General features: G+C 41.3%; 1 protein-coding gene across 3 annotated transcripts in view; it reads left to right on the forward strand.

The window, feature by feature from the left end:
- The window catches only part of NTNG1 (netrin G1), a 343,207-nt gene extending 324,317 nt beyond the window's left edge, over positions 1-18,890 (forward strand). For all 3 annotated transcript variants that reach the window (XM_059375576.1, XM_059375578.1, XM_059375579.1), the window contains one exon: positions 17,084-18,890. In XM_059375576.1, coding sequence (XP_059231559.1) covers positions 17,084-17,313 — 230 coding nt within the window. In that variant the 3' untranslated portion in view covers positions 17,314-18,890. The remainder of the gene's footprint in view (positions 1-17,083) is intronic.
- The last annotated feature ends 3,933 nt before the right edge of the window (positions 18,891-22,823 follow it).

Raw genomic sequence — 22,823 nt, forward strand, 5'->3', positions numbered from 1 at the left:
TTTCTTAAGAGGAGGAGAGAAACTAATTTTTCAGAAGCTCTTGTCACTGAAGAGATGTTTCATAGACAATTGTATCTCATTTAGACCTCTCTATCCTCAAAATAGTTACCATTTATTGATAAGTTTTTTATATGCAGTACCTATTTGTACCTTTGGAAGTACTCTGCTAGGAAAACACGTTGTGTCTGTTTTACAGATGTGGAAGGTTCAGGGAGGTTACTTGCCCTGCCAAGTTCCCACCCTTAGTAAGGTGGAAGAGCGGAGATTTGAGCCAGCTTTGTATGATGTCACAGCCTTTCCTGTTTCTCTTAAAGAGTGGGTTAGAGACAAACTATACTAGAGGATTTGACTTTCAGTTATCTTTTGAATCTATCAGACAAATCAGGAAATTCAATTTCACCCTCACTTTCCCCCACTCCAGCCAGCTCAGGTCTTCATTTGTGCCTTGACTGGTCTCCAAGAATGTCCTGAGCTAGAGTCACAGCCCAGTTAGCACAATGATCATGCATTTTGATGTCATCAGGCCAGTGCCCATCATCAACATGAATTCATTATGTACTTCTTAGGAAACAAACTGATGAAGGTTGGAAATCACTGAAAATCCTTTACTCTTTCATGTGGTCATTCAGTCTTTTCCAGTTATTTTCACATTATTGCTCTTGGCAATATAATTAAGGATCTATTGATGTTTAGCATTATAAAATAAATCTATATCATATAGTTTATAACTTGGTCATACAAACTCGTTTCTCTTGAAATTTTGGCATAATTCTTCTTTACTGACTGAATTTTTATCATAAACATTCATCTAATTAGTTATATAATACTAGAAAAAATAATACACAATTTCAGTTCATGGTACCTTTGTTCTTTGTTTTTTTTTTACACTTGTTCCCACAAAATAGAATCAATGAATTAAAATAGCATACTAATAACCCAGAATATTAATCAAGACATTTTTAGATATTTAAGCATTAGAGAAAAAGAAAACCCAAGAGTTCTCATTGGAAACTTATCAAATTGTCAGAATACCTCTGTCGTCCACTTACTACCCTTGTGAATCTTCTCTTTCTTTGCAATCTGTAAATAAACTACCTTGTTTTGTCTTGCTGCAGCCGGGCCAGCCATAGGCAAACCTTTAGATTAGAGCGTTTAAACATTGTAGGGGGATTTGACAAGCACAAAGATTTATAACCAACAGCATCATTAGCACAAAAGAATTACCTGATTGAACAGGTTGGAGACCTGCCTGAAACATCCTAATAGGCTGAAGTGATATTCAGAAGATGTGATCAGTTAAGGGCACCTGGTAAAGAAAGCAAGCAGTGCATGGAAATGAGTGACTTGGACACAGATGAAAGGTCTAATACAGCAGTGACAGGTAGCAGGAACCCAGGGAAAGGGTGGGGGGGTGAATGGAAGCAAAGAATTTTAGATTAACCAAGAGACCTACATGGATCAACTGGTACAAAACAATTAGCAGCCTGGGAGATAAAACCAGCTGAAGTGATCCATATAGGATCATGCAGCGTGCCAAGCAGCACATCCAGTGACAAGAGACGTGTTTGTTTGAGTCAGAGTCTTAACTTTGGCCTCAGGAGAAGTCAGAAAGTTGAATTTGTAGAGTGCAAAAGCCTGTTCACCCTTCTGCACTTTCTTTATAGGGAATACATGAGATTTATTCATCCTTTTGGTCCTTGGAATAAAATAGCCATGATAGAAACCACATCTAAGATATAGTTTAAGATTCTGAAGGCTTTCAACTTTAAGTGTGATCCATGCTCAGAAACAAGCAGAGCTGAAGACCTTCCACCCTGCCCTGAGGAGGACCCGCACCTCTGGAGAGCGTTATGTTTGTAGTTCTCTCCAAATCAACCCAGCCCCGCATCTCCCTTCCTTCCTTGTCCTCCTTGCCCCTCTCTCCTTGCTGCGCTCCTTTTTTCCAAAGAATTAAAAGAAAAAGAGACAAAAGGTATTAAAAACAACTAAGGTAAGGGACATTGCTAAAACTACTATTTAGGTTAGTCAGTAACTAACCTAAACTCAGGTTATTTTCAGTCATAGTCTCAGGAATGATTTAACTTTCACATGATCTTAAGAACGCAGAAAATCACTTGGGGAAAAAACACCATAAAGAATCTCCTGTTATGTGCCAGGCAATAGAATAGACACTTCCAATACAAATTTAAAAGAGATGTCAGAGGATACAAAGATAAGATATCCACTACCCTCAAGTGATTACTATTTATAGACTGCCCACTGCAAAGCACCAGGCTGCTTAGTGTGAACAATGAAAAGAGGTGCAGAACAATGCCCATCCCTCAAATTGCATATGCTTCCCTGGAGGAGACAAGACATGCGTGTGGAGAAAGAGTATTGCAGGTTTTGAAGAGTCAAATAAATCCTGACATTCACTGAAGGGCTTTCTATGTGTCAGGTGCTGTTGTGGTTGCCTTGTACGTATTAACCCATTTAATCTACCTAAAAGTCTTATGCAGTGGATACCAGGTATTAAATTATCTGCATTTTATGAATGAAACAAAGATTAGTTGAGTGATTTCATGAGATTACCCAGCAAGTATGAGTGGAGCCCAGGTTTAAATCCAGGCTATTCAAATTGTGTCTACATTTATATTTACGTCTAGCTCTAGATTTGTCTTCCAAGGCAGGACGGGGGGGGTCTGAAGGCTGGAACAGTCTGAGAAACCTTCATGGTGGAAGTTGTCCTTGAGCTGGATTTTTATGGATAAATGGGGAATTTAGGGAAGGACACACCAGGAACAGAGGTATATGTAGCCGCCGAGGGGCAGGAAGGCAGAATGGACCAATGGTGCATAGGGTTAAAGGGGCCCAAGTTCTAATTCTGTCTCTACTGCTGGGTTGCTGGTAGGGCTGGGGTAAAATCCACACATCTCCCATAAAATGGAAATAATAATAATAATATTATAATACCTATCCTGCCAGGTTAGTGGAAATATTTGGCAAGATGACATGCAAAGGTATCTTAATTATGATTTATTTGTGTGTGTGTGTGTGTGTGTGTGTGTGTGTGTGTGTGCATTTAAGACCAAAAGTAGATTAGCCAAGACTGGAAAGTTTATTTTGGGGAGTAAAAGCAGACAATGAGTTCTCAGCACATCGTGAGGGATTCTGACTACAAAATTATCCAATGAGTAAGAGGTATTGTGTAAGCTCTGTGAGAAACTCAATCCGGCCGTAGCACTCCTGCGCATTTGATTTGGGGAGAGAAAATAAATACAGTGGGAAGGTATTTTAGAAGTAGAAAGGAAGCAATGGGTATGAAATATGTAATTTTTTTTTTCCTATAAAGTGCATGTATTCACCCACTCAAGAATCCTCAGATATTCATTGACCACAGTCTGGTACCAGGCACTGTTCTAGGCACTATAGCAAGGAAAAAAACGGTCAAAATCCTAACCTGCATGGAATGTAGATTTAGAATAACTCCTTATTAATATAAAAATATGTATGTTCATAAATAAGAATAGGAAATGTCAAAGAAAGTGAAATGTGTTAGAACAAGATATATTCAAAGCCTGTTGTGTGATTCCTCTTTAACCAGCCCACCCAAACCTTGTTCATCCCTGCTTAATCTCACCTTGGGTATGCCTTAATCTGCTTCAAAGGGGAGGGCGAACATCTTTTCACTGTGTTTTAAATAATGTTCACTGACTCCCAGTTGTATCCAAAGCAATTCCTGCTTGTTTTTTCTTTCTGCTGCTGGATCTGAAAGCCCAGGAAGGCACAGCTTCCACACGTTGCTTGCTAACCTCTTGATTTGGGGCTAACTAACTCACCTCTCTCCCAAGACACAACAGCTGTGCTTTTGTTAGGAGAAACCTGAAAATGCCTTTCTCTAGACCTGCAGTGACTCTATTTTCTGGTCATCCTCTCTGGATTTGTTCTCATTCCTACACCGTTTTCTTAACCAATTAAGAAAAGTTCTTTGGGATGTCAAGAAAGAACTGAGTACCTTTCCCTCTGCCTCACATTTGAAGTTTAGTTTTAGTAAAAGCTATATCGCATAGAATTATTGAAGTCACTCATGAGCTCGTCTGGAATCCCTGTCTTACCTAAATGTTTTCCTCAGTAAGCGCTTTTGTCTGTTTTTCTCTTCATTAAAGAAAAATGAATAAATAGATATTCTTTCTGACAGGTAAGCAGCTGTTTTTTTCTATGTAAGGAACTGTAGGTATGAAAGATGATTTTTTCCCAAATCAACCAGTATTTATTAAGCTCCAAAGAAGCTTGAACTAGAAGACACAAGAGCACACCCCGTGTGACGTTACATTCTCTGAGGAGTTGTAAATCCATGAACCTAAACACATAAACACCATTTCCATGGCTCTCCCAGTCTGGGTTTTTATTGCAGGACTTTGAGCAGTGCCCATACCCACAAAACTCTTAATAATAATCATTGAACTGAATGCTCTCTCATCCTTACAACATCTCTGAGATGCCTCTGTTACAGATGAAAAAAGAGAGACTCAGAAATTCAGCCATGAGTGGTGATGGCAGTATTCGAACCCAGACTTATAGATAACACCAGGGTAGGCAATGAAATACTAAAGCTTGCCATTCAAATTCTGGATGTCTCAGGAATGTATCAGTGGGAAAGGACAATGTGAGTTGCAATGGGTCACCATGGACTTTTTCGAAAAGGTATGCTTGTGACTCGTCTGTAATTGTAACCCCTTGTCCCTCCTGAACCCCGCTGATGTATTTGAGAACACTTAAATGTTTGGTACCTGGTGCAGTGGTGAATACATTTTTGAAAATTAGCAGTCATTTTTACTTGGAGCTTGGCATCCCTAAATGATTCGTGCTATCATTTTGCACCTTCTCTTGATTCCATAATGTTGTTTTCCTCACCTTGAATTTATTGACACCAATTCATTTTGCCTTGACACTGGCATTAACAGGGAAATGGCTTTATTTCATCCGATTATAAAATCACCTCCCAAGACTTGGTTTGACATTGTCAGGAGGTGGTTATGGTGACAGCAAGGCCACAACAGACAAGAGTGAATTACAGTGATTCCCAGGAAAAGAAAAAATCATTAAGAAAAGTTACTGCTGTGTGATTTCAGTAAGTATTTGTCATACTTACATATCCCTGCTGTTTAAAAATCCTAAGAGGGCTTAGACCATATTTAGAACACTCCTGCCAAGTATATATAGGAAAAATTAAGTCTCTAAGGAGACATTTAGCTATAGCTTGACAAATAGGAACCTCAAATTATATTTTAGCTTTACACAGTGCTCAAAGGCATTGAAATTCTGTCTCAAAAAAAATGCATGTGAATTAATGACACAATTATCTCCTTTCAGTCACAGATACTAGGATTCTTAATGCCAAGTATCAAAGGCCTGTAGTATTGCCCTACCTCCTCCTCAGAATGTGGACTGTTTCACAGATTTGCTTTCAGCTATATGGATCACCTTTCACAATTCCCACGTCATTTCAAAGAGCTCCGAATCTTTTTACCTGCATTCTTTTCTGTGCCTCTGACAGTCTCTTGCCTCCATCTCAGTTCCATCTGGATTTTCCTTTAGCCCGTGTTCCAAATTTAACGAGTTACCTTCCAATTTAAAAAAAAAAAAAAAAAGTCATTCATTTTCTTTAGGGCCATGTCTTTTCCACCTTCATCGGGCTGGCATGCCAAGATTATAATAGTAAGAGCTAATACGTTTTGCCTAATGAAAAATGAAGGGGGTGCTTCTCCACACTTGGCTCTGCCACTCTGCCTTCTTCCCCTCCCTCCTATCCTTCCCCCGGCCTTCTCTGTATCACCGAAGGAAGGCAAACAAGTCACCATTCCCTTTCTGCTGGTGTTCTCCATCAGGAAAGCAGGTATGGAAAGGCCTGACAAATCACGGGATATGAGCCGAATTAGAGTGTCAACACTACCCAGAACTTTTTCCAGGTGTCTCGTTAGCTTCCTCTCCTGTTCCCTCCCAAATATTTCACTCCTGCCCTCAAGATCTCACCTCCATCCCCTTCCTCATGCTCAGGAACTAGCCTTACCTACTACTGCCCAGAAACTAAAGGAGGCCATCAAGGGAAAGTTCCCTCCACTTCCTGCTCTCCAGCCTTTACGCTCTGTATTCCTGTGTATTGATACCTATCTACCGATCTACTTGTCTGTCTACAAATTTTAGATATATGCCCACGATTCAGAAAAAGGCAGAGAACAAAAGACATATTTTATTTGTGTGTTCAGTAAGTAATTTATTGGGTATCCGTTTGGTGCCAGGAACAGTGCTCCATGCTTACATATAACCACAATGAGCATGTTAGACACAGTGCAGACACATACAAGGGGAACCCATAGGAATCTCCTGCAGACTCAAGTTGCATGAAGTATGTTTTCTTTCAGTGCAGTTAATCTGGACTTGGAGCCTCTATACTGGAATGGTTGTAGAAAATTCCAGCACAGTCATCACTGTGACCTGCCAATGTAAAATGTCCGTTCATCTCACATCATCTGTACCAGTTAACAATAAGCAGACCTTCAGGCTACAGATCCCTTTAGCTCCAGAGGCTCTGCTGTTTCCATCCACACCTGACACTGTGTACTCTTGACAAGCCAAGGAATCCCAGTGTTTGGGGCCTTCTTAGGAATTACAGGATTGTGTAGGAACTCTTCTGTCTTTCCTGAGATAATGTGTATGTGTGTGTTTCAATTTTTATTTAAATCCCAGTTAGAGAATATACTCAGATAGTTTTTGCAAACTTAAGGTAACTGGTAGTTTGATTAGAAATATGTATGAATGACACAAATACTGAACTATGGCAAAATTTGGCCACATGGATCATTTCTTATGTGAATCACTTTTATCCTATCAGTAAAATATGCTTTTTATTTTCTCAAGTAACAACAGTTCCTTTTATTAACATATTTAATATCTTCAAAGGACCACATATTTATTCTTCCCAACTTATAAAAAGTGAAGAGTCAAAGACGAAAATTAAAGTTACTAAATGCACCTGCACTCCCACCAGCCAGAGCTAAACATTGGTCGTGTTTTGGTACAGTTTGTTCTAGTCCTTCTTCTAAGGTATTACATGAGCTGTGTGTAGAGGTCTAAGTCTGTACTTAGGGGGATCATGCTGGATAAATATTTGGGCTGCTACTCATCCTGACATAATGTCCTGTACTTTGAAACAGTGGTTTATACCCTGATGTGTGTTGCATCGTGTGTGACTAAGCCTCCCAACAAGCGCCATCTTTCACCTCGGGCAAAAAGAGTAGAGGCCGCACCTTTTTATTAAACTAGACGAGTGCATTTTCTGATACCAGATGAGAAACTGTGATTTCTCAGCACCGTTTTTATGAGCACCTTGCCTGTGTCTGTATCTGAAGGTGTTGACCTAAATAGGATTTCAATACATCATTAATGATCGCTTTGGGAAAAGATGCCCAGCCCTTGGCTTTGTGGGCTTCTTAGTGAATTCATTTTTTCTCAACATCAGCAAAGGCTTTTTTTTTTTTTTTTTTTTTTTTTTTTTTTTTGCAAGTTGCAAAGCCTGACAACTTTGGGGGGTTTTGGCCAGTGCCTCTTGCTCATTCATTGGAGTCACCTGTTATTTCTTCCATGCTAGCTGGGTTCCTGCCTACTGCAAACACAGGCTCCTTCAAAATGAATGTGGCTTTTTGTTTTTTTTTAAGATTTTATTTATTTATTTGACAGACAGAAATCACAAGTAGGCAGAGAGGCAGGCACAGAAAGAGGGGGAGGCAGTCTCCCTGCCTAGCAGAGAGCCCGATGCAGGGCTCAATCCCAGGACCCTGGGATCATGACTTGAGCCGAAGGCAGAGGCTTTAACCCACTGAGCCACACAGGTGCCCCAGCATTTTTTTTTTTTATGATGTTTTGAGCAGTGTTTCCTTTGACTGGATCAGAGCAAGCATCACTCCCATAATCAGTGCTTTGAGATTAGATGACTGTGAATAGAATGGATTCTCTGTAGTATCAGAATGTGCTGTACTTGATTACCCACCCACGTCTGACCACCCGGCTGACAGCTCCACATTGCTACTTACAGCCATTTCAGCTCTGCTCCTTGTCCTCGTAACACTGGTTAGGACCCAGTAGGCTGGATGCTGTCACACTGGAATCCTGCCCCTAGCACCACTGTCCCCAGATGCATCTAGACACAGACAGCAGTGGAAGTTGAGAGCAGGAGGGCAAGGATGTTTCCAACTGATGTCCTCCAAGTTGCAGTCTAGATACTGTTCACTTCTGAACTTATGCCCTGCCTCCGCAAAGCAGAAGCTAAAGCTGGGCTTCATGCAACCCTGAAAACAGATCTTCTGTACTGTGATTGGTACAGGACAGTGCATGTTGAGTGAGAGCACATAAGTCACCTTTGAGAAGACAGGCACTGCCCCTCTAAGCCGACCTCACACAACCTTGTGGAGGACACAACAGCTGAATACAAATATTCAAGAACTGCATGTTTGACCCCACACCATCTCAAGATTCATACCCACAGAGGACATATACAGATGCTGTCTTTGAGGGAGGACATTTGCTTCTGTTTTCACTTGAGTACCTTGACTTGGATAGGCGATGATGAATTCTTTATCTGGCAGGGTAGGAGCAAGCACCTCACTCTTACTCCCTGGGCTTCTAGCACTGGGGGTAGGGGGTGGATTGGGAAGATGTTGAGCATTAACAAAGTATCCTTAGGTTGTGTTTTATATTTTTTAAAAATACCTTCACATGATTCACCTTGAGGCTTTCAACAACTGGGAGGTGGGTGAACAGGACAAGTGTTACTCTTCTTGCTTCAGAAGCAAGGATAGAGAAGCACAAAGAGGTAAAACAATTTCCCCAAGTTCACACAACCCATTTACTAAAGAAACCTGGCTTGAATCACAAGTTCTCTTCACCTCATTCCCTTGACACCACCTCAATGCTTCTAGTGCAAGTCAAGAGAAAAACTATGCCTGCTCCATGGGGCACTAGATAAGACCAATGGGCAAAACCAATCAATTCAAAACAGCCACGCAAGTAATCACCAGGACTCATAATATTGCAGAAGTCTAACTATCATCACATATTTGATGAAAAAGAGGAGAAATTCCTCACTCTTTGACTCTTAAGACGATAGGCTCCCCATGAAAAATACCCACGCAAATCATAACGTTCAAGAGAATTTTAAAAATACGTACTTCCAACTCGTTCCCTAACTTTCTAGCTGTCATTAGAACTTAAGCTTTACAGAAGTGACTGCATTGTCTGCCTGGCTCCCACCATGTGCCCATAATCTAGAACAGTGCCTGGTTGGGTGTTGGATGGAAGTTTGGATAGATGTCACTGAGTGGCTTCATGATATGTCCAAGACCTCACAGCAAATGGATGGCTAATCAGAACTAGAACCCAGGTTTCATGAATCTTCATCACTATTTTCTCTGCTGTACCCCATCACCAGTCATAGCCAGACCTAAGTGGGAAAAGATGGGGGGAAGCGTAGTTAGTGTGCCCAGAATTCACAAAAGGCCATTAGATACCAGCCAACAGAGATTCTTCCATACCCCAGGAGCTAACCTGTAGTTCCAATTTTATATCCCACAGCTCACAACATCATATCACAGCCGCCAAGGCTGAATAAGTGGGTCATAATCATAGCTCTTTATCTTCCTGCCACAAAATTCTCAAATGCCTAAATCAGAACTGAATGTTGCACACATGCCTTTGTTATTAGCCTGTTTGGTAGAGGTTATTCACTCTTTGACGTTTCTTTGAAAAGGACGGAACAATTTGGAACATCTTTCCCTCTGCAATCCTGGGCTCGTTTCAGGTAGGGAAGGTAGAGGTCACTTTATTAATACAACCATCAAGGAAGGCTGTCATGGCAATGCATTGCATCGATCCCTTGAAGTGCCTGAGACAAAACCAAAAAGAGAAACTTTCAAGTCTATAAATACAGACCCAGCATTGCTCAAGCATAGCAGCTCACTGACAGGGTGAACCCAAATGTATAGCTTTGAACAAGACCCAAACACAGAAAAGAAAACTTCCCTTTTGTAATGCAGTGGATCGTCATGACCATAACGGGAATAAGTGACCCTTGAGGTCACCAAAGCAAAGAAGAATAGAACAAGCAGCAACACTAAGTTCTGGCTGGTGCCCATTTTGAGCATAGTGATCCCTCTGTGTCTGCTTTTCCATACCTTCCAGAAAGAACTAATGGAAGTAAAAGGAATCAAGCTCTCATCATGGACATTTTGATGAGAGATTACAGTTTGGGAAGAGAAATGTGTATGACAGTCAAGGAACCCACAAAAACAAGTTAAAGAATTGAATACTTTAGCTACATCCCTGCGGCTCTTATTGAAGCCAAAGGAAAAATAAGAAGGGAAACAGGGAGGAAGAAATGCTGCTCATTCCTATTTTTTCACTTTGAAAATTCTGAGGTTTTTTTTTTTTTTAAGAAGCTCATAGCAACTGTGGAAGCTTATTTATCTACTATTATATATCTTGCTTACTGAAGCTGTGATCGGAACTGTTATAAGACCCTGCCAACTATAGCCTCTCCACAAGGATTCCACAGTTCATCTTTTAGCCACATAACTCTTTGGGTCTAACATTAATACTCTAACCCTATCTCTCAGTGGCCGCAGATCATTCTGGTTGCTCCATTTGAAAGCAATCTTAATACTGAAACCACAGGGGGTTATAGGTTATATGGTGTGATATTGGACACACCCTAAATGAATTATTTTTTATCAATGATAAAAGTATCCTTTAGAATACAGTCAAGCCAGTACCAAAGTAGGATTAGCTTTTCTGATATCTAAGGATATTTTATCATAATAAACACAATGTGTCTAGCAAATAACAATTTGCCACCAATACTGAATCAAGTGTTGTATAAGGGGTTTAAAGGCAAACCTTCCCTGTTTACAGAGATCACACACCCTTAGATTGTCAATAGCAATGAAGAAAGAGTCAGGACCTGTTTAATGTAAATACATCCTCAAGTAAGGTCAGGATTTTCAGTTGAGACAAATCCACACAGAAGGGCATCAAGTAAAGGAAGTGATAACTGCAAGGTGTGTGTTGGGTAGCAATCCCTGGTTGGATTTTTAGTCTGCAGTGACATGCCTGATATTCTCAATCTAGACCTTTGATATTTTTTATTACATTTTATGGATGAGCTGATTTGTACTTGGAGCTTTGCCAAAATGTGGTAGGAGAAGTCTGGAAGATACGAGATTTAATGCCAACAACATATACCCTGCCTATTCACAGTGTGGTATGAAGGCAGAACAGCAGGTCAGTACAAGTGAGAATCCACTAGGGATTACAGAGTTTATTTTGATTGTCTTGAGGACCATAGGATGTGTGCTGCATGCCACCATCTACTGTTTCTCCTGAACATTCTTTTCAATGTGAAGAGCAGGAATCTTGTAAATCAGGACCTCTGATTCTAGCTCCAGTTCTTCCGTAAATTGATTTCAGTTTCCTCATCTAGAATTTGTCTAGTTTCTGGAGTTTCCCCACACTCTAATTTTACTATTTCTAACATAACAAGGTGGAACAAATTATATGACGAAGGTGATTTTCTTTCCTCTCTCATTCTTTCATTGTGAACAGGGCTAAAGGGTCTGTCTTAAATCCCAAGGTTCTGTATTTACTCCCCTCCAAGGGTAATCCATTCTTCTAGTTCAACTTCAGGTATTTATAGTTGCCTCTAATTCCTATGGCTCGGTACCTTAAAACTCACTATTATTCTGTGATCTAGAATCAGCAAGACAACTTCCTTCCCCTTTGCCCAGTATATATAAGGACAACCGCTCCTCTCCTATGGCTGACACCCTGATCCAGAACTTCATCATTTTACCATCAACCTAAATTGAAGAGGGATTAACCTGGAGTGGAGGTTGGGGGGGGGGGGGTGCTGCCCTGTGCATTGTGGGATATTTAGCAGCATCTCTGGCTTCTGTCCACTAGAGGCCAGTAGCCCTCCCTTGAGATGTGACAACCAAAAGTCTGCAGACATTGTCAAATGAACCCTGGGAGACAAAATCATCCACTGTTAAAAAACACCAATTTAGACTGACAACCAAAGACCTCTGTTAAATGTTAATTCCTTAAATTTCTCCAATCCTTTTTTTAATTATTCCAAAATCCCTTCTGTCAGATTTAATCAAGAGCATGTAATGCTTATTTTGCAATATCCTCCACCCAACTCAAAGTGCCCTTCCTCTCACACTCTTCCAGTCTATTTGTTTATCCCTAGATAGAGTCACGCACAGCAGGAAGACTTCTAGAATTAAATTGTATGCCCTCAAATGATCACTGTATTTTGTTGACGTCTTTTCTTCTCAGGACCCTTCATGATCTTTCATTCTCTTCCTGTGGCCTAAATGCTGATATTATTCAGTGTTCTATCTAGAGCATTCATTTGTCCTCACTCTATATTCTACCAAGATTAGGTCTTCTATTCCCTTCACTTCACTCTTTGTAACAATGACCACCATCACTCCTGCTCCAAACCTGTATCTCCAGGATGACCTACCTCCTGAATGGTTAATTAGTTTTTCCAACTAAGAATAATACCCCTGAGGAAGAGCCTTCAGACCCCTCAAAGTCAGTACATCCAAAAAAGTGCATTTTCTTCCCTGCCCAAAGCCCTCCTCTGATCTACTTTTCTTTTCTTTTTATTTATTTATTTATTTTTTAAAGATTTTATTTATTTATTTGTCAGAGAGAGAGCGAGAGCGAGCACAGGCAGACAGAGTGGCAAGCAGAGTCAGAGGGAGAAGCAGGCTCCCTGCGGCGAAAGGAGCCCGATGTGGGACTCGATCCCATGATGCTGGGATGATGACCTGAGCTGAAGGCAGCTGCTTAACCAACTGAGCCACCCAGGTGTCCCTGATCTACTTTTCTTAATAAATTTTATTATAATGCATCTGAATACTGAAAACAGGAACCTCAGAATCTCTCTTACCCATTTCAAATCATCTGCATCCAAATCTATCCCCTCTCCCTCCCCATTGCTATTATCAGACCAAGCCCATTCTACTAAAGCATCTGGGCCCCTCTTCTCCAGTCTAACCTTTCTCTGGCCAAGCCTCACCTGTTTCTCTTCCATTTAAAATACCACCTTGCTCATAGGTTTTTGACAGCTTCCCACTGCCTATTATTGAAACTATGTTGCATATTATGTAGAATGTACCCAATCAGGCCACAGTCTACCTTTCTAGTCTCCATTTGCCCTGGGCATATCCCACATTCCAGCCACACCAGTCCATTTGCCATTCGCTAATGTGTTCCATGAGTCTCTCATTCAGGCCCCTGTCAGAAAACTGAAATGGCACTAGGCATTTCAATAGAGAGGATTCATTAAAGGAAACAGTTAAACAGGTGTTTTGGAATTTAGAAATGAGAATAGGACACTGAAGTCCCTCAGAGATAGTAGTAACTGTGTATAAGCAGGAAATAGTACCACTCCTGGGCAGAGGGATCACAGGAAAGAGGATGGATTATTAGCAACTAAAAGGACAGAGAGGAGACCCCACAGACATGGGGGGATGTAATGCCGGGCTGCTGACTTGTACCTCTGAAACCTGGGCAGGGGCCCTTCGAGCTAAGCTCAAACCTGTAGAGAAGGAGCGCTGCTGGGTTGGTGCAGGAACCTTCTAAGGGGGAGAATAAAGCTAATTCTGAATAAAGCTATGCACTGGGATCAAATGCTGCTCCTGGGGTGAAGGGCCATCATGGGGCAACACTGAGGAAGAGCCATCAAATGGGAGAAAGGAAATCCCTTCACCTTCTCTGGTGCCTCTAGTGCTCCCAGTCGGTGGAAGCCGAAGACAAAGTGCATAAGGGTGCTTTTAGAGTTGAGAGACAATAGCTTAATAACCAGCACTCTGCACTTGCAAGTCTCCCTGTCTGCACTCATACAGTTTCCCCATCCATAACACTTCTTCTACCATTATCTGCCTAGAGTGCACTATTGTTCAAATACAATCTCCTTTCTAGAATCTTTTCTAATCTTCCCCCAAATAATTATTTACGCCAGCATCTCAGTTCCCCTGGCGTTTTGCAAATGCTTCCTTTACAGTCTTTTTTTGTGTGTGTCATAGTTATTTCTGCATGTTTGTTTTGTTTTCTGCCAAACCGTGGGCTCCTTTAAGGCAGGTAGAGTTACAAACATACAATCGAGTGGGGTTGCCTGGCACACAACAGATGTTGACTGAAGTGGATGGAATTGATAAAGGCATGCTAATGAAATTATTATTAGATCATGTCCTGCCTATATTTTATCTTCCCAATCAGACTTGAACTCCATAGGAGCAGGGAACACGCTCTATCCTTTTTTTTAAATCTGTTCATGGTGTTTAGTACAAGGTTTCCTATGCTGAAGAAGAGGTCAGTGATATTTGTTAGCCAACTAGTTTATTCATTAAGCACCACAAATTTGGTACAAAAAAACATGTAGACGGAGGATAAATTAACGAATATCAGGTAAGATTTATAGTTAAGTTCAGATGTGTGCCTAGCACATGATTCCAATAGAATGCTGTACATATCAGTGATAATCTGTGTTTGTTGAATAGCACCATCAGGAGACTAAATGTAAAAAGTCTTATAGGGAATTCTAAAGTAATGAAATATATTCTAGATTTGATTTCTTCTGTTTATCTCTTACAGAAAAAAATTTACTTCCCCAATCCATGATATTATGAATCCTGGGTTACATCTGGTCCTTGCATAGTTACTCAATTTCTCACACTCACCAGCATCAACTAACTGATTATTTTAAATGTAGGGAAGGTATTGAATTTTAACTTAATCACCAGCTTCTTGGGAAAAAAAAAAAGGAAAGAAAGAAGAAAAGAAGAAAGAAACCTCTGTCCAACAGCTGATTTACATTCAGGTCCAAGAAGAAAAATAGCTTTTTTTTTTTAAGGAGAGCAATATTTAATTAACTATTGATTTCTTCTCAATTATTCAAGGCAAGCAATTATCGATATTGATAGAACAGATATTTCCCCACCTCTGGTGCCAAATGAAAGGAAATATCCCATTCAGCAATCTGCTGCCTGGGATAAGAAATGCTGAGAATCTCTAACTTAAAATGGAAACAGTTATTTAGATCTGTTTCTTCCATGTTACCCCAATTAAACAGATATTTCCTGAAGTGTAAGCAAAACAAAATGCTGAAAACCCATGGATGCTTCTCAAATTAACAACAACCAGTTTCAACAACCAGTTACACTCTACACATGTAAATTTTTGCATCCCTTCCACAGCTCTTGACATTTTTAACCATGGCACATAAAATACTATAATTTGTGTCTCATATTCAGGATTTCTGCCATCAATGAGAGGCAGCTTATATAATCATGAGATTATATAATGTCTGTCATATTTGTATGACATATATAATGAATGTTGAAATTTGGAGCCTAAAGGATTTAGGAAGCCTGAATGGTCACTTCTGACATTTGCAGACAGCAAGTGTGGATACTTTTGAAAATTGTACCAATACATTACGCAGCTGTCTTAGAGGTCACTGAGGAAGAAGGTAAAACAAGGCCCCTTTAGGGCACTTTGGTATTAACTCTGTGAGAGTCCACTACCATCTTTCCTGAGCTCATTTGCGTACAAGGCATTAGCACATTTTGAAGGTGACATGACTACTGAACATGATTAATGGACAAGCAACATTCTGTAATGAATTACTACTTGGGATGGGTTTTTTTGGTGTTTTGTTGGCTTTTTTTTTTTTTTTCAGTACTTTGCACTTGATAGTAATATTGAGAGAGAGAGAGAGAGAGACTGTGTGTGTGTGTGTGTGTGTGTGTGTGTGTGTGAGTGTATGTGTTTAATTCATGTGGTCCCCCTGGGGAAATTTGACCATGACATTTTTAAAAAATGAAAAATGTTATAATTTATAAAAATCTACCTTTTCTGCTTTGCCCCTACCCCCCACCCTGCTCCAGAGTGGTTCTGTATATTAAATACTTAAGCAGCATATGTTGCTGGGAAGTGTTCTTGGCTCTTTTACTCTTTGTTGTTATTTTAATTTCCCTGGGTCCTATTTAACATTCTGCTAAATCAGTGAAACCTTGATTATCTAAAAGAATAGGAGACATGGAATTAATGAGGATAACCAGAACTTTGAAATAAGTAATTATTAAAGATGAAAATTACATGGCAGGGACCATGAATGAATTTTAGTGTCTGGAATTGTTTGCTTGATTTATTCGAACCGATTCTATTAATTGACGGACATCGTGAAATTTTGGTAATCAGGGTCTCATCACTGCATTTTTTATTATTGCGGGAAATCAAGGTAACCTTGGGTTCTACTTCCCATATTTACAAGGCAATGAATATCCTAATAGGCTGTCAGGGGCAAATATGACTGCTTGTCCTCACTCCCCTCCCATGAAACCACTTTCTCTCTTCTGATCTGGCTGCCGCCTGCCTGGAGCATGCTGTCTGCCCCTGTCCCATACCCTCTCTCCTCACTCCCCGTTCGCTCTGTCTTCCCGCATGCAGCCGCTGGAATCACCTGTAGGGACAATGGCCCACCCCTTTGGAGGTTCTTGGTCATTTTAGCAATACTGCTTTGCATTTTAACTACCATTCATCTGCCTTTAAAACTCTGCATTCTTGTATCGGGCACTTGTCCTTTAAAAATGCAGGAGGTCACAACAGATCCCAGTTCTATTAACTGCCAAACCAGGAGTATTCCATTACTTTGTACTCGATAGCCTGAAATGGGCAATACTACCCAAGATCACAGCAAAAAAATCTATACGAAAAGGATAAATATGATTTAAAACACACACACACACACACACACACACACAAAAGCAAACTACATTTGTTTGGAAATTGGGAGTCACATGCTTAGTTTGTCGCGGGGGCGTGGGGGGCGCACAAGATCGATAGAGTTTTTTTTGTTTTTTGTTTTTTTGTTTATTGTTTTTTAAGCTGAAAACATGCTGTACTAGATGAACTGAAATTGATTCTGCTTCTTCTCCCCGCGCCCCACCCCACCCCCAACCCCCCACCCCCCGTTCTGCAGCGAATGTCTGCGACAATGAGCTCCTGCACTGTCAGAACGGAGGGACGTGCCACAACAACGTGCGCTGCCTCTGCCCAGCCGCCTACACGGGCATCCTGTGTGAGAAGCTGCGGTGCGAGGAGGCGGGCAGCTGCGGCTCCGACTCCGGCCACGGGGCGCCCCCGCCCGGCTCCCCCGCGCTGCTGCTGCTGACCGCGCTGCTGGGCACCGCCAGCCCCCTGCTGGTCTAGGCGAGCCACGGGCCACCAGCCCGCCCTGGGCCCGCCGCGGCAAGGGCGACAAGGGGGGAGGCCAAGGCGACCTGCAAGCATTCGCTACCAACAACATAGGAAACACACACTCAGACACCCCCACTCCAACACCGTGTACAAAAACTAAGAAGGCCTGACTGAACTAAGCCATATCTATCAGCCGCGGACAGCACACCCGAGTCAAGACTGTTAATTTCTGACTCCAGAGAAGTTGGCAGCTGTTGATACTCTCACCGCAAATCACCCGGCCAGCTGCGGAGCTTCTCGCCGACTGGGAAGGCTGCGACAGCCCCCCACCCAAACAGGAAAGACAACAAACAAATCAAGCAACCTAAAACCATTCGCTGCTCTCCCGTGGGGTGCCCCGGCACCACTGGCCCGGTGTGTGGACCAACCAAATAGAAGCGTTCTTTGCTGGCAGTGCACTGTGGGTATAAGGAAATCTGTTCCAAGCTGCCATATTGGCCTGCTTCGGTCCCTGAACCCCTTCCAACCTGTGCTTTAGTGAACGTTGCTCTGTAACCCTTGTTGGTTGAAAGATTTCTTTGTCTGATGTTAGTAATGCACACGTGTAACAGCCCCCCTCCAAAAGCTCAAGCCAGTCATACCCCGTCTATCTTAGCAGCACTGAAGTCACTCCCAGTGCGAGCACACATCCACTGTCCAAGAGTGGCTCTAGGAAAAAAGAAAGTGTATCTATCCTTTTGTATTCAAATGAAGTTATTTTTCTTGAAATACTGTAATATGTAGATTTTTTGTATTCTTGCCGATTTGTGTTACCAGACAATCTGTTAATGTATCTAATTCGAAGCAGCAAAGACTGACATTTTATTTTGTCCTCTTCCGTTCTGTTTTGTTTCATTGTGCAGAGACTTCTCTGTAAGGGCAACGAACGTGCTGGCATCAAAGAATATCAGTTTACATATATAACAAGTGTAATAAGATTCCACCAAAGGACATTCTAAGTGTTTTCTTGTTGCTTTAACACTGGAAGATTTAAAGAATAAAAATTCCTGCATAAATGATTTCAGGAATTTGTATTGCAGTTTCTTAAGATGAAAGGAGCAGCCACCAAGCAGTTCCACACTCACTTTACTGGTTTCTCTGTGGACTGAATACATTCAGCTGACGATTTAGTACCCAGGAAGATGGATTGATGTTCACTAGCTTGGACAACTTCAGCAAAATACGAGACTATTTCCACTTGGGAAAATTATAACAGCAAAAAAAAAAAAAAATCTAAATGATTGCCAAGATCATGCCAAAGCCCGTTGGCAGAGTACTAAGAGACTTTGATTTTTAAGTCATGCTATTTTCACAGATTGATGTGATCATGTGACTCTAGGGATGCTGATCTCTGTATCTTCTCAAATGCAGTGTTTACATGGAGTATCATGAGAGGCAACCTGGAGAACCAGGAAGGTGGCAGGGAACTTGAGTGATTAGCTATTTGATTGAATATATTCAGACTTAGTATTTAGAGGAAATATCAACATATACAGCAGCAAGTTAGACATAACTGCTGTTCCTGAGAATAAAGTTTGTTTTAAGTACCACCCAAGGTGTACTAAATTGTTTCTGCCTTTTATCAGGCCAATGAATGTGCCAGACAGCGAGGGCAGGGGGGTGTGGGGGAACCCTTGCAAAGTCTCAAAGTGGCTCAAAGAGTGTATGTTCCGTTCCCAGCACACTGTTGTCCCACGGCTTACAAATGTGTTAGCAGCAGCAGCTCCTGGAATCAAAAACAATTATCAGCCCAAGCCAGAGTCTATCGGACAATGAAGTCCTTCATGACTTGGTAGAGCAATAATCCATGATAGTGTTAGGTTGGAAGCCTGCTCCCAGGCTGAATTCTTCACCCCGCCATGGGCCAGGGAGGGAGGGGGTGTCTTCTGATAAATAACCTGGGTGAAAACTAGATGAAGGAACATCATGTCTTATTCGTTTTGTTCCCAGAAAAGCCAATTCAAAACAGGCAATAAAAGGTAAACAGGTAATGCCTCTGCTGCCTGCCACCCCACGTCTAAGTCGATTGAATGTTTGTTATTCAAACCAAGTCTCTTTTGATGTAAGAAATAAAGAAAGAGGGAACTAAATTAGAGCTCTGGCTTAGTGCCAGGGTGGCCAACCAGAAATTGGAGATTTACATTAGAAGCATAAACAGCAAATTATATTTCAGACTCACCAAAGAAAACACATGAAAATGCTGATAACATACAGAGTTTGAGATTACTTATAATGAGGTGGATTTCTCATATTAAAATTGGAATTTAGGATGTCTTATAGTTTATTAGCACAAACCAAAGGCAGACTGTGTTATTTCTAGCAACGATGCACTTTATCATTTATCCACTCATGGCTTTGTCACAATGCTCAGGAATCAGGCTCTGCACATTGCAATACATGGGATCCCAAAAGCTAATTCTAAAATTTAATGAAGGCTTGATCTAAATCAATTCATCTGCATTTTATCTTTATGAGGCTATAAGAATCTAAATTGATGAGGAATATCTTGCGTTCCATGTATTTAGATATAGTTTTCTGAATTTCCTGAAGTGATGTGATCTGCTTTTAATAAAAATTCACTTTTAGGTATATAACAAATGGAAATGAAATGTTCTTTTTCATCTGGATTCTCAAGTTCTTCTAAAGGGTTTATTCCTTTGAAGAAACCCCCACTCCATGGATTTATTCATCTGCTGCTCTCCAGCATTCTTGCAAAGTGGGTTCCATCTACGGTATTATGGCTTTGAGAACAGGACTCAGCTGAAAAGTGGGGACTAAGCTGTTCATGTACTTAAGGTCCCAGTTCTTGCTTTGTCAATATTCCCTCAGAGCAAAAATATAATTCCATCCATCAACACTGTGAATGAGCATAAAACTGCAACAAAATTTTTGTCTGAAGCCTTAGCTATATACAAAGTATCACTATTTCTAAGACAGTAATTAGACTGCCCAGCTGTGATAGGGGAGAGATTGGTTTCTGACCCAGTACCAGCCGAGAGGGAGCACATCAGCCCCAGTGAACAGGGGCCCTTGCTTAGAGGTGCCCATCCTGACCCTCTTGTCACTTGGTTTTTGTAGCTGGGAACCTAGTATTTCCTACCTAGATGACCTCCAGCCACTTTAAAGGCATGTATGTCCCTCTTCTGGGAGCCCCAGTTCCTACAGGCAAGCAGCATCGTGCATCATGGCTACACATTCCTGGGTGCAAGGCGCGGCCAACAGTGAGTCTGTGTGGGTAGATTAGTGAATCAGTCCTGGCGGTGTACCCTGGAGAATTCTCACCTAAGCAAGAAGAAGCCCCTTGTGGTGCAAACCAGAGCTCAGGGATGGAAGGAAAGGGGCTAAAGGGTGGGAGGGAGAGACTAGGGCTGCCTCAGGACCAGGGTCCAGATGGAAGGTACTCTGAGCTGGCTAAAGACTGTACATCGATACCTGGGTTTCCAATTCTTACAAAAGCATTCGCGTCGAAGTGGCAGATTGGAACGTATTTTATTCAACCCTCTGTTAGCTTGCCGTGTAACTTTTAACTCTTTAGCCACGTGGCACATGGGTTTTCATTGGTACTTTTGTCCCGGTCCCCACCTGTTGGATCTGCCTGGAAGGAAACACTGCACCAGGAGCCCTTTAATTAAATCACTAAGTTGACATAAATCACTCACCTGGGTAAGAGAAAGGTGCATGTTGGGGGACAGCATGGGCTACAGTTCAGGAGTTCCTATAGTGAATGTTCTGCCTTACCCTACCTGCCGCACCCTTTCTCGGACCTGCGCTGTGGCCTTCCTGGGTGGTAGGAAGTTTGGGATGGGCTGAAGGGCAGCTGTGAGGAAACCCTGAAGTAAGGTCTTTTGTCCCATTGCCGCCTCTCTCCCATCAATAATCCAGTATTACTAGGATGTAAAGACCCCATACTCTGAAAAGGGTGCTCTGTGCATTATGGGATATGGGTTTGTTGTACCTCACCTGTTGTTCAAAATTGAATAAGATACCTGTTCAACAGTTTCTCTGCTCCCAGCCTTGCACAGAAATCTGTGGGAACTTCGAAATACATGTTCTATATATTTGTTACACATGGGACTCTCTCTTTTTTTTTTTAAGATTTTATTTTTATTTATTTGACAGAGATCACAAGTAGAGAGGCAGGCAGAGAGAGAGGAGGAGAAGCAAGCTCCCTGCCGAGCAGAGAGCCCGATGCGAGGCTCGATCCCAGGACCCTGGGATCATGACCTGAGCCAAAGGCAGAGGCTTTAACCCACTGAGCCACCCAGGCGCCCCGGGACTCTCTTATGATCTGGTATAGTTTAAAAACTTCAGCTTCAGAAATCTGAATAGAGTTCCTTCCCCATTATGTTTATTCCCAGTCTTCCTTGGTAAGGATGGGGATGGTAACAAGCTCTATATTAGAACAACATGAATAACCAGGTAAAACAATAGGACTTTTTTAATCCAATTAGAAAGCCTTAATGGTATATAAGAATGAAAAATAAAGTTAAGGAGCATCCCAGAGTCTTGATCCAAATGTCTGGTTGTGAGCAATTCCTTCTTGGCCTCAGGAAATCAGGACTAGATTCTAATCCATTTTCTATCTAAGAAATACTGAATGTTGATCTGGCACAAATATTCCTACAGTTCTGACCAGTCCCATATAGAAGAGTTTTTCCCTTTTAACCACATTTTCACTTTCTTACACTAAAAGTACCTTTTCCCTTTAGTTACCTAAAACAGATGCCGAGGATTTCCCACCATAAACTGCACATAAACATAATATGATGTCAGAAAAGATTAAGAATGCCAACTATCACATTTTGAATTTTCACCAGAATCTTGGGAACTTGGAGCCCTTTTACTTTCCACAACACCTGGGAAGGTGTGACTCATACTATTTTCATTTTGCATCTGAAGAATCAAATAACTAAGAAACAGATCTATTCAAATAAATAAGAAACAAATAACTAAGAATCAAATAACTAAGAAACAGATATCTCACTAGAAATGAGATAACATCTGTGAAAAACCCATTATTGAGATCGATCATGGCAGAAAAATTCTGCTCCTGACACATTTTTCGAGTAGGTCCTGGAAAAGCCTCTCAAGAAGACTTAAATGATCTTAGGGGTGTATTTACATGTGTACAGTTGAGCATCTAATCCTCCTCCTACCTTCTCCTGTCACCCAAGAGCTGCTTTTAATTGATGGGTGAATTAAAATAGAGTAGTAACATTTAAAATTATGTGATGTTTTTATTAACCTGAAATGATAGCTGGTGAAATGGGCCATTATTCCGTGAGACCTAATTATGTTAACACTGAAGATTTAGCGAGGCTAGCAGAAGCGAACTACAGAGAATTAGAAGGAAAAATAAGACCCATTTTCCTAAATAGTCCCAGCTTTTCAGAGGCATCACAAACTATTATTTAATTAGTGAAGTATGAATCGTATGGGGGGGGGGCTGACTAGAAGAGAGAAAAAATAATTACTACCTCTCC

This window comes from Mustela nigripes, chromosome 14 (assembly GCF_022355385.1).
Source record: "Mustela nigripes isolate SB6536 chromosome 14, MUSNIG.SB6536, whole genome shotgun sequence".
In the NCBI taxonomy this organism is placed as follows: Eukaryota; Metazoa; Chordata; class Mammalia; order Carnivora; family Mustelidae; genus Mustela; species Mustela nigripes.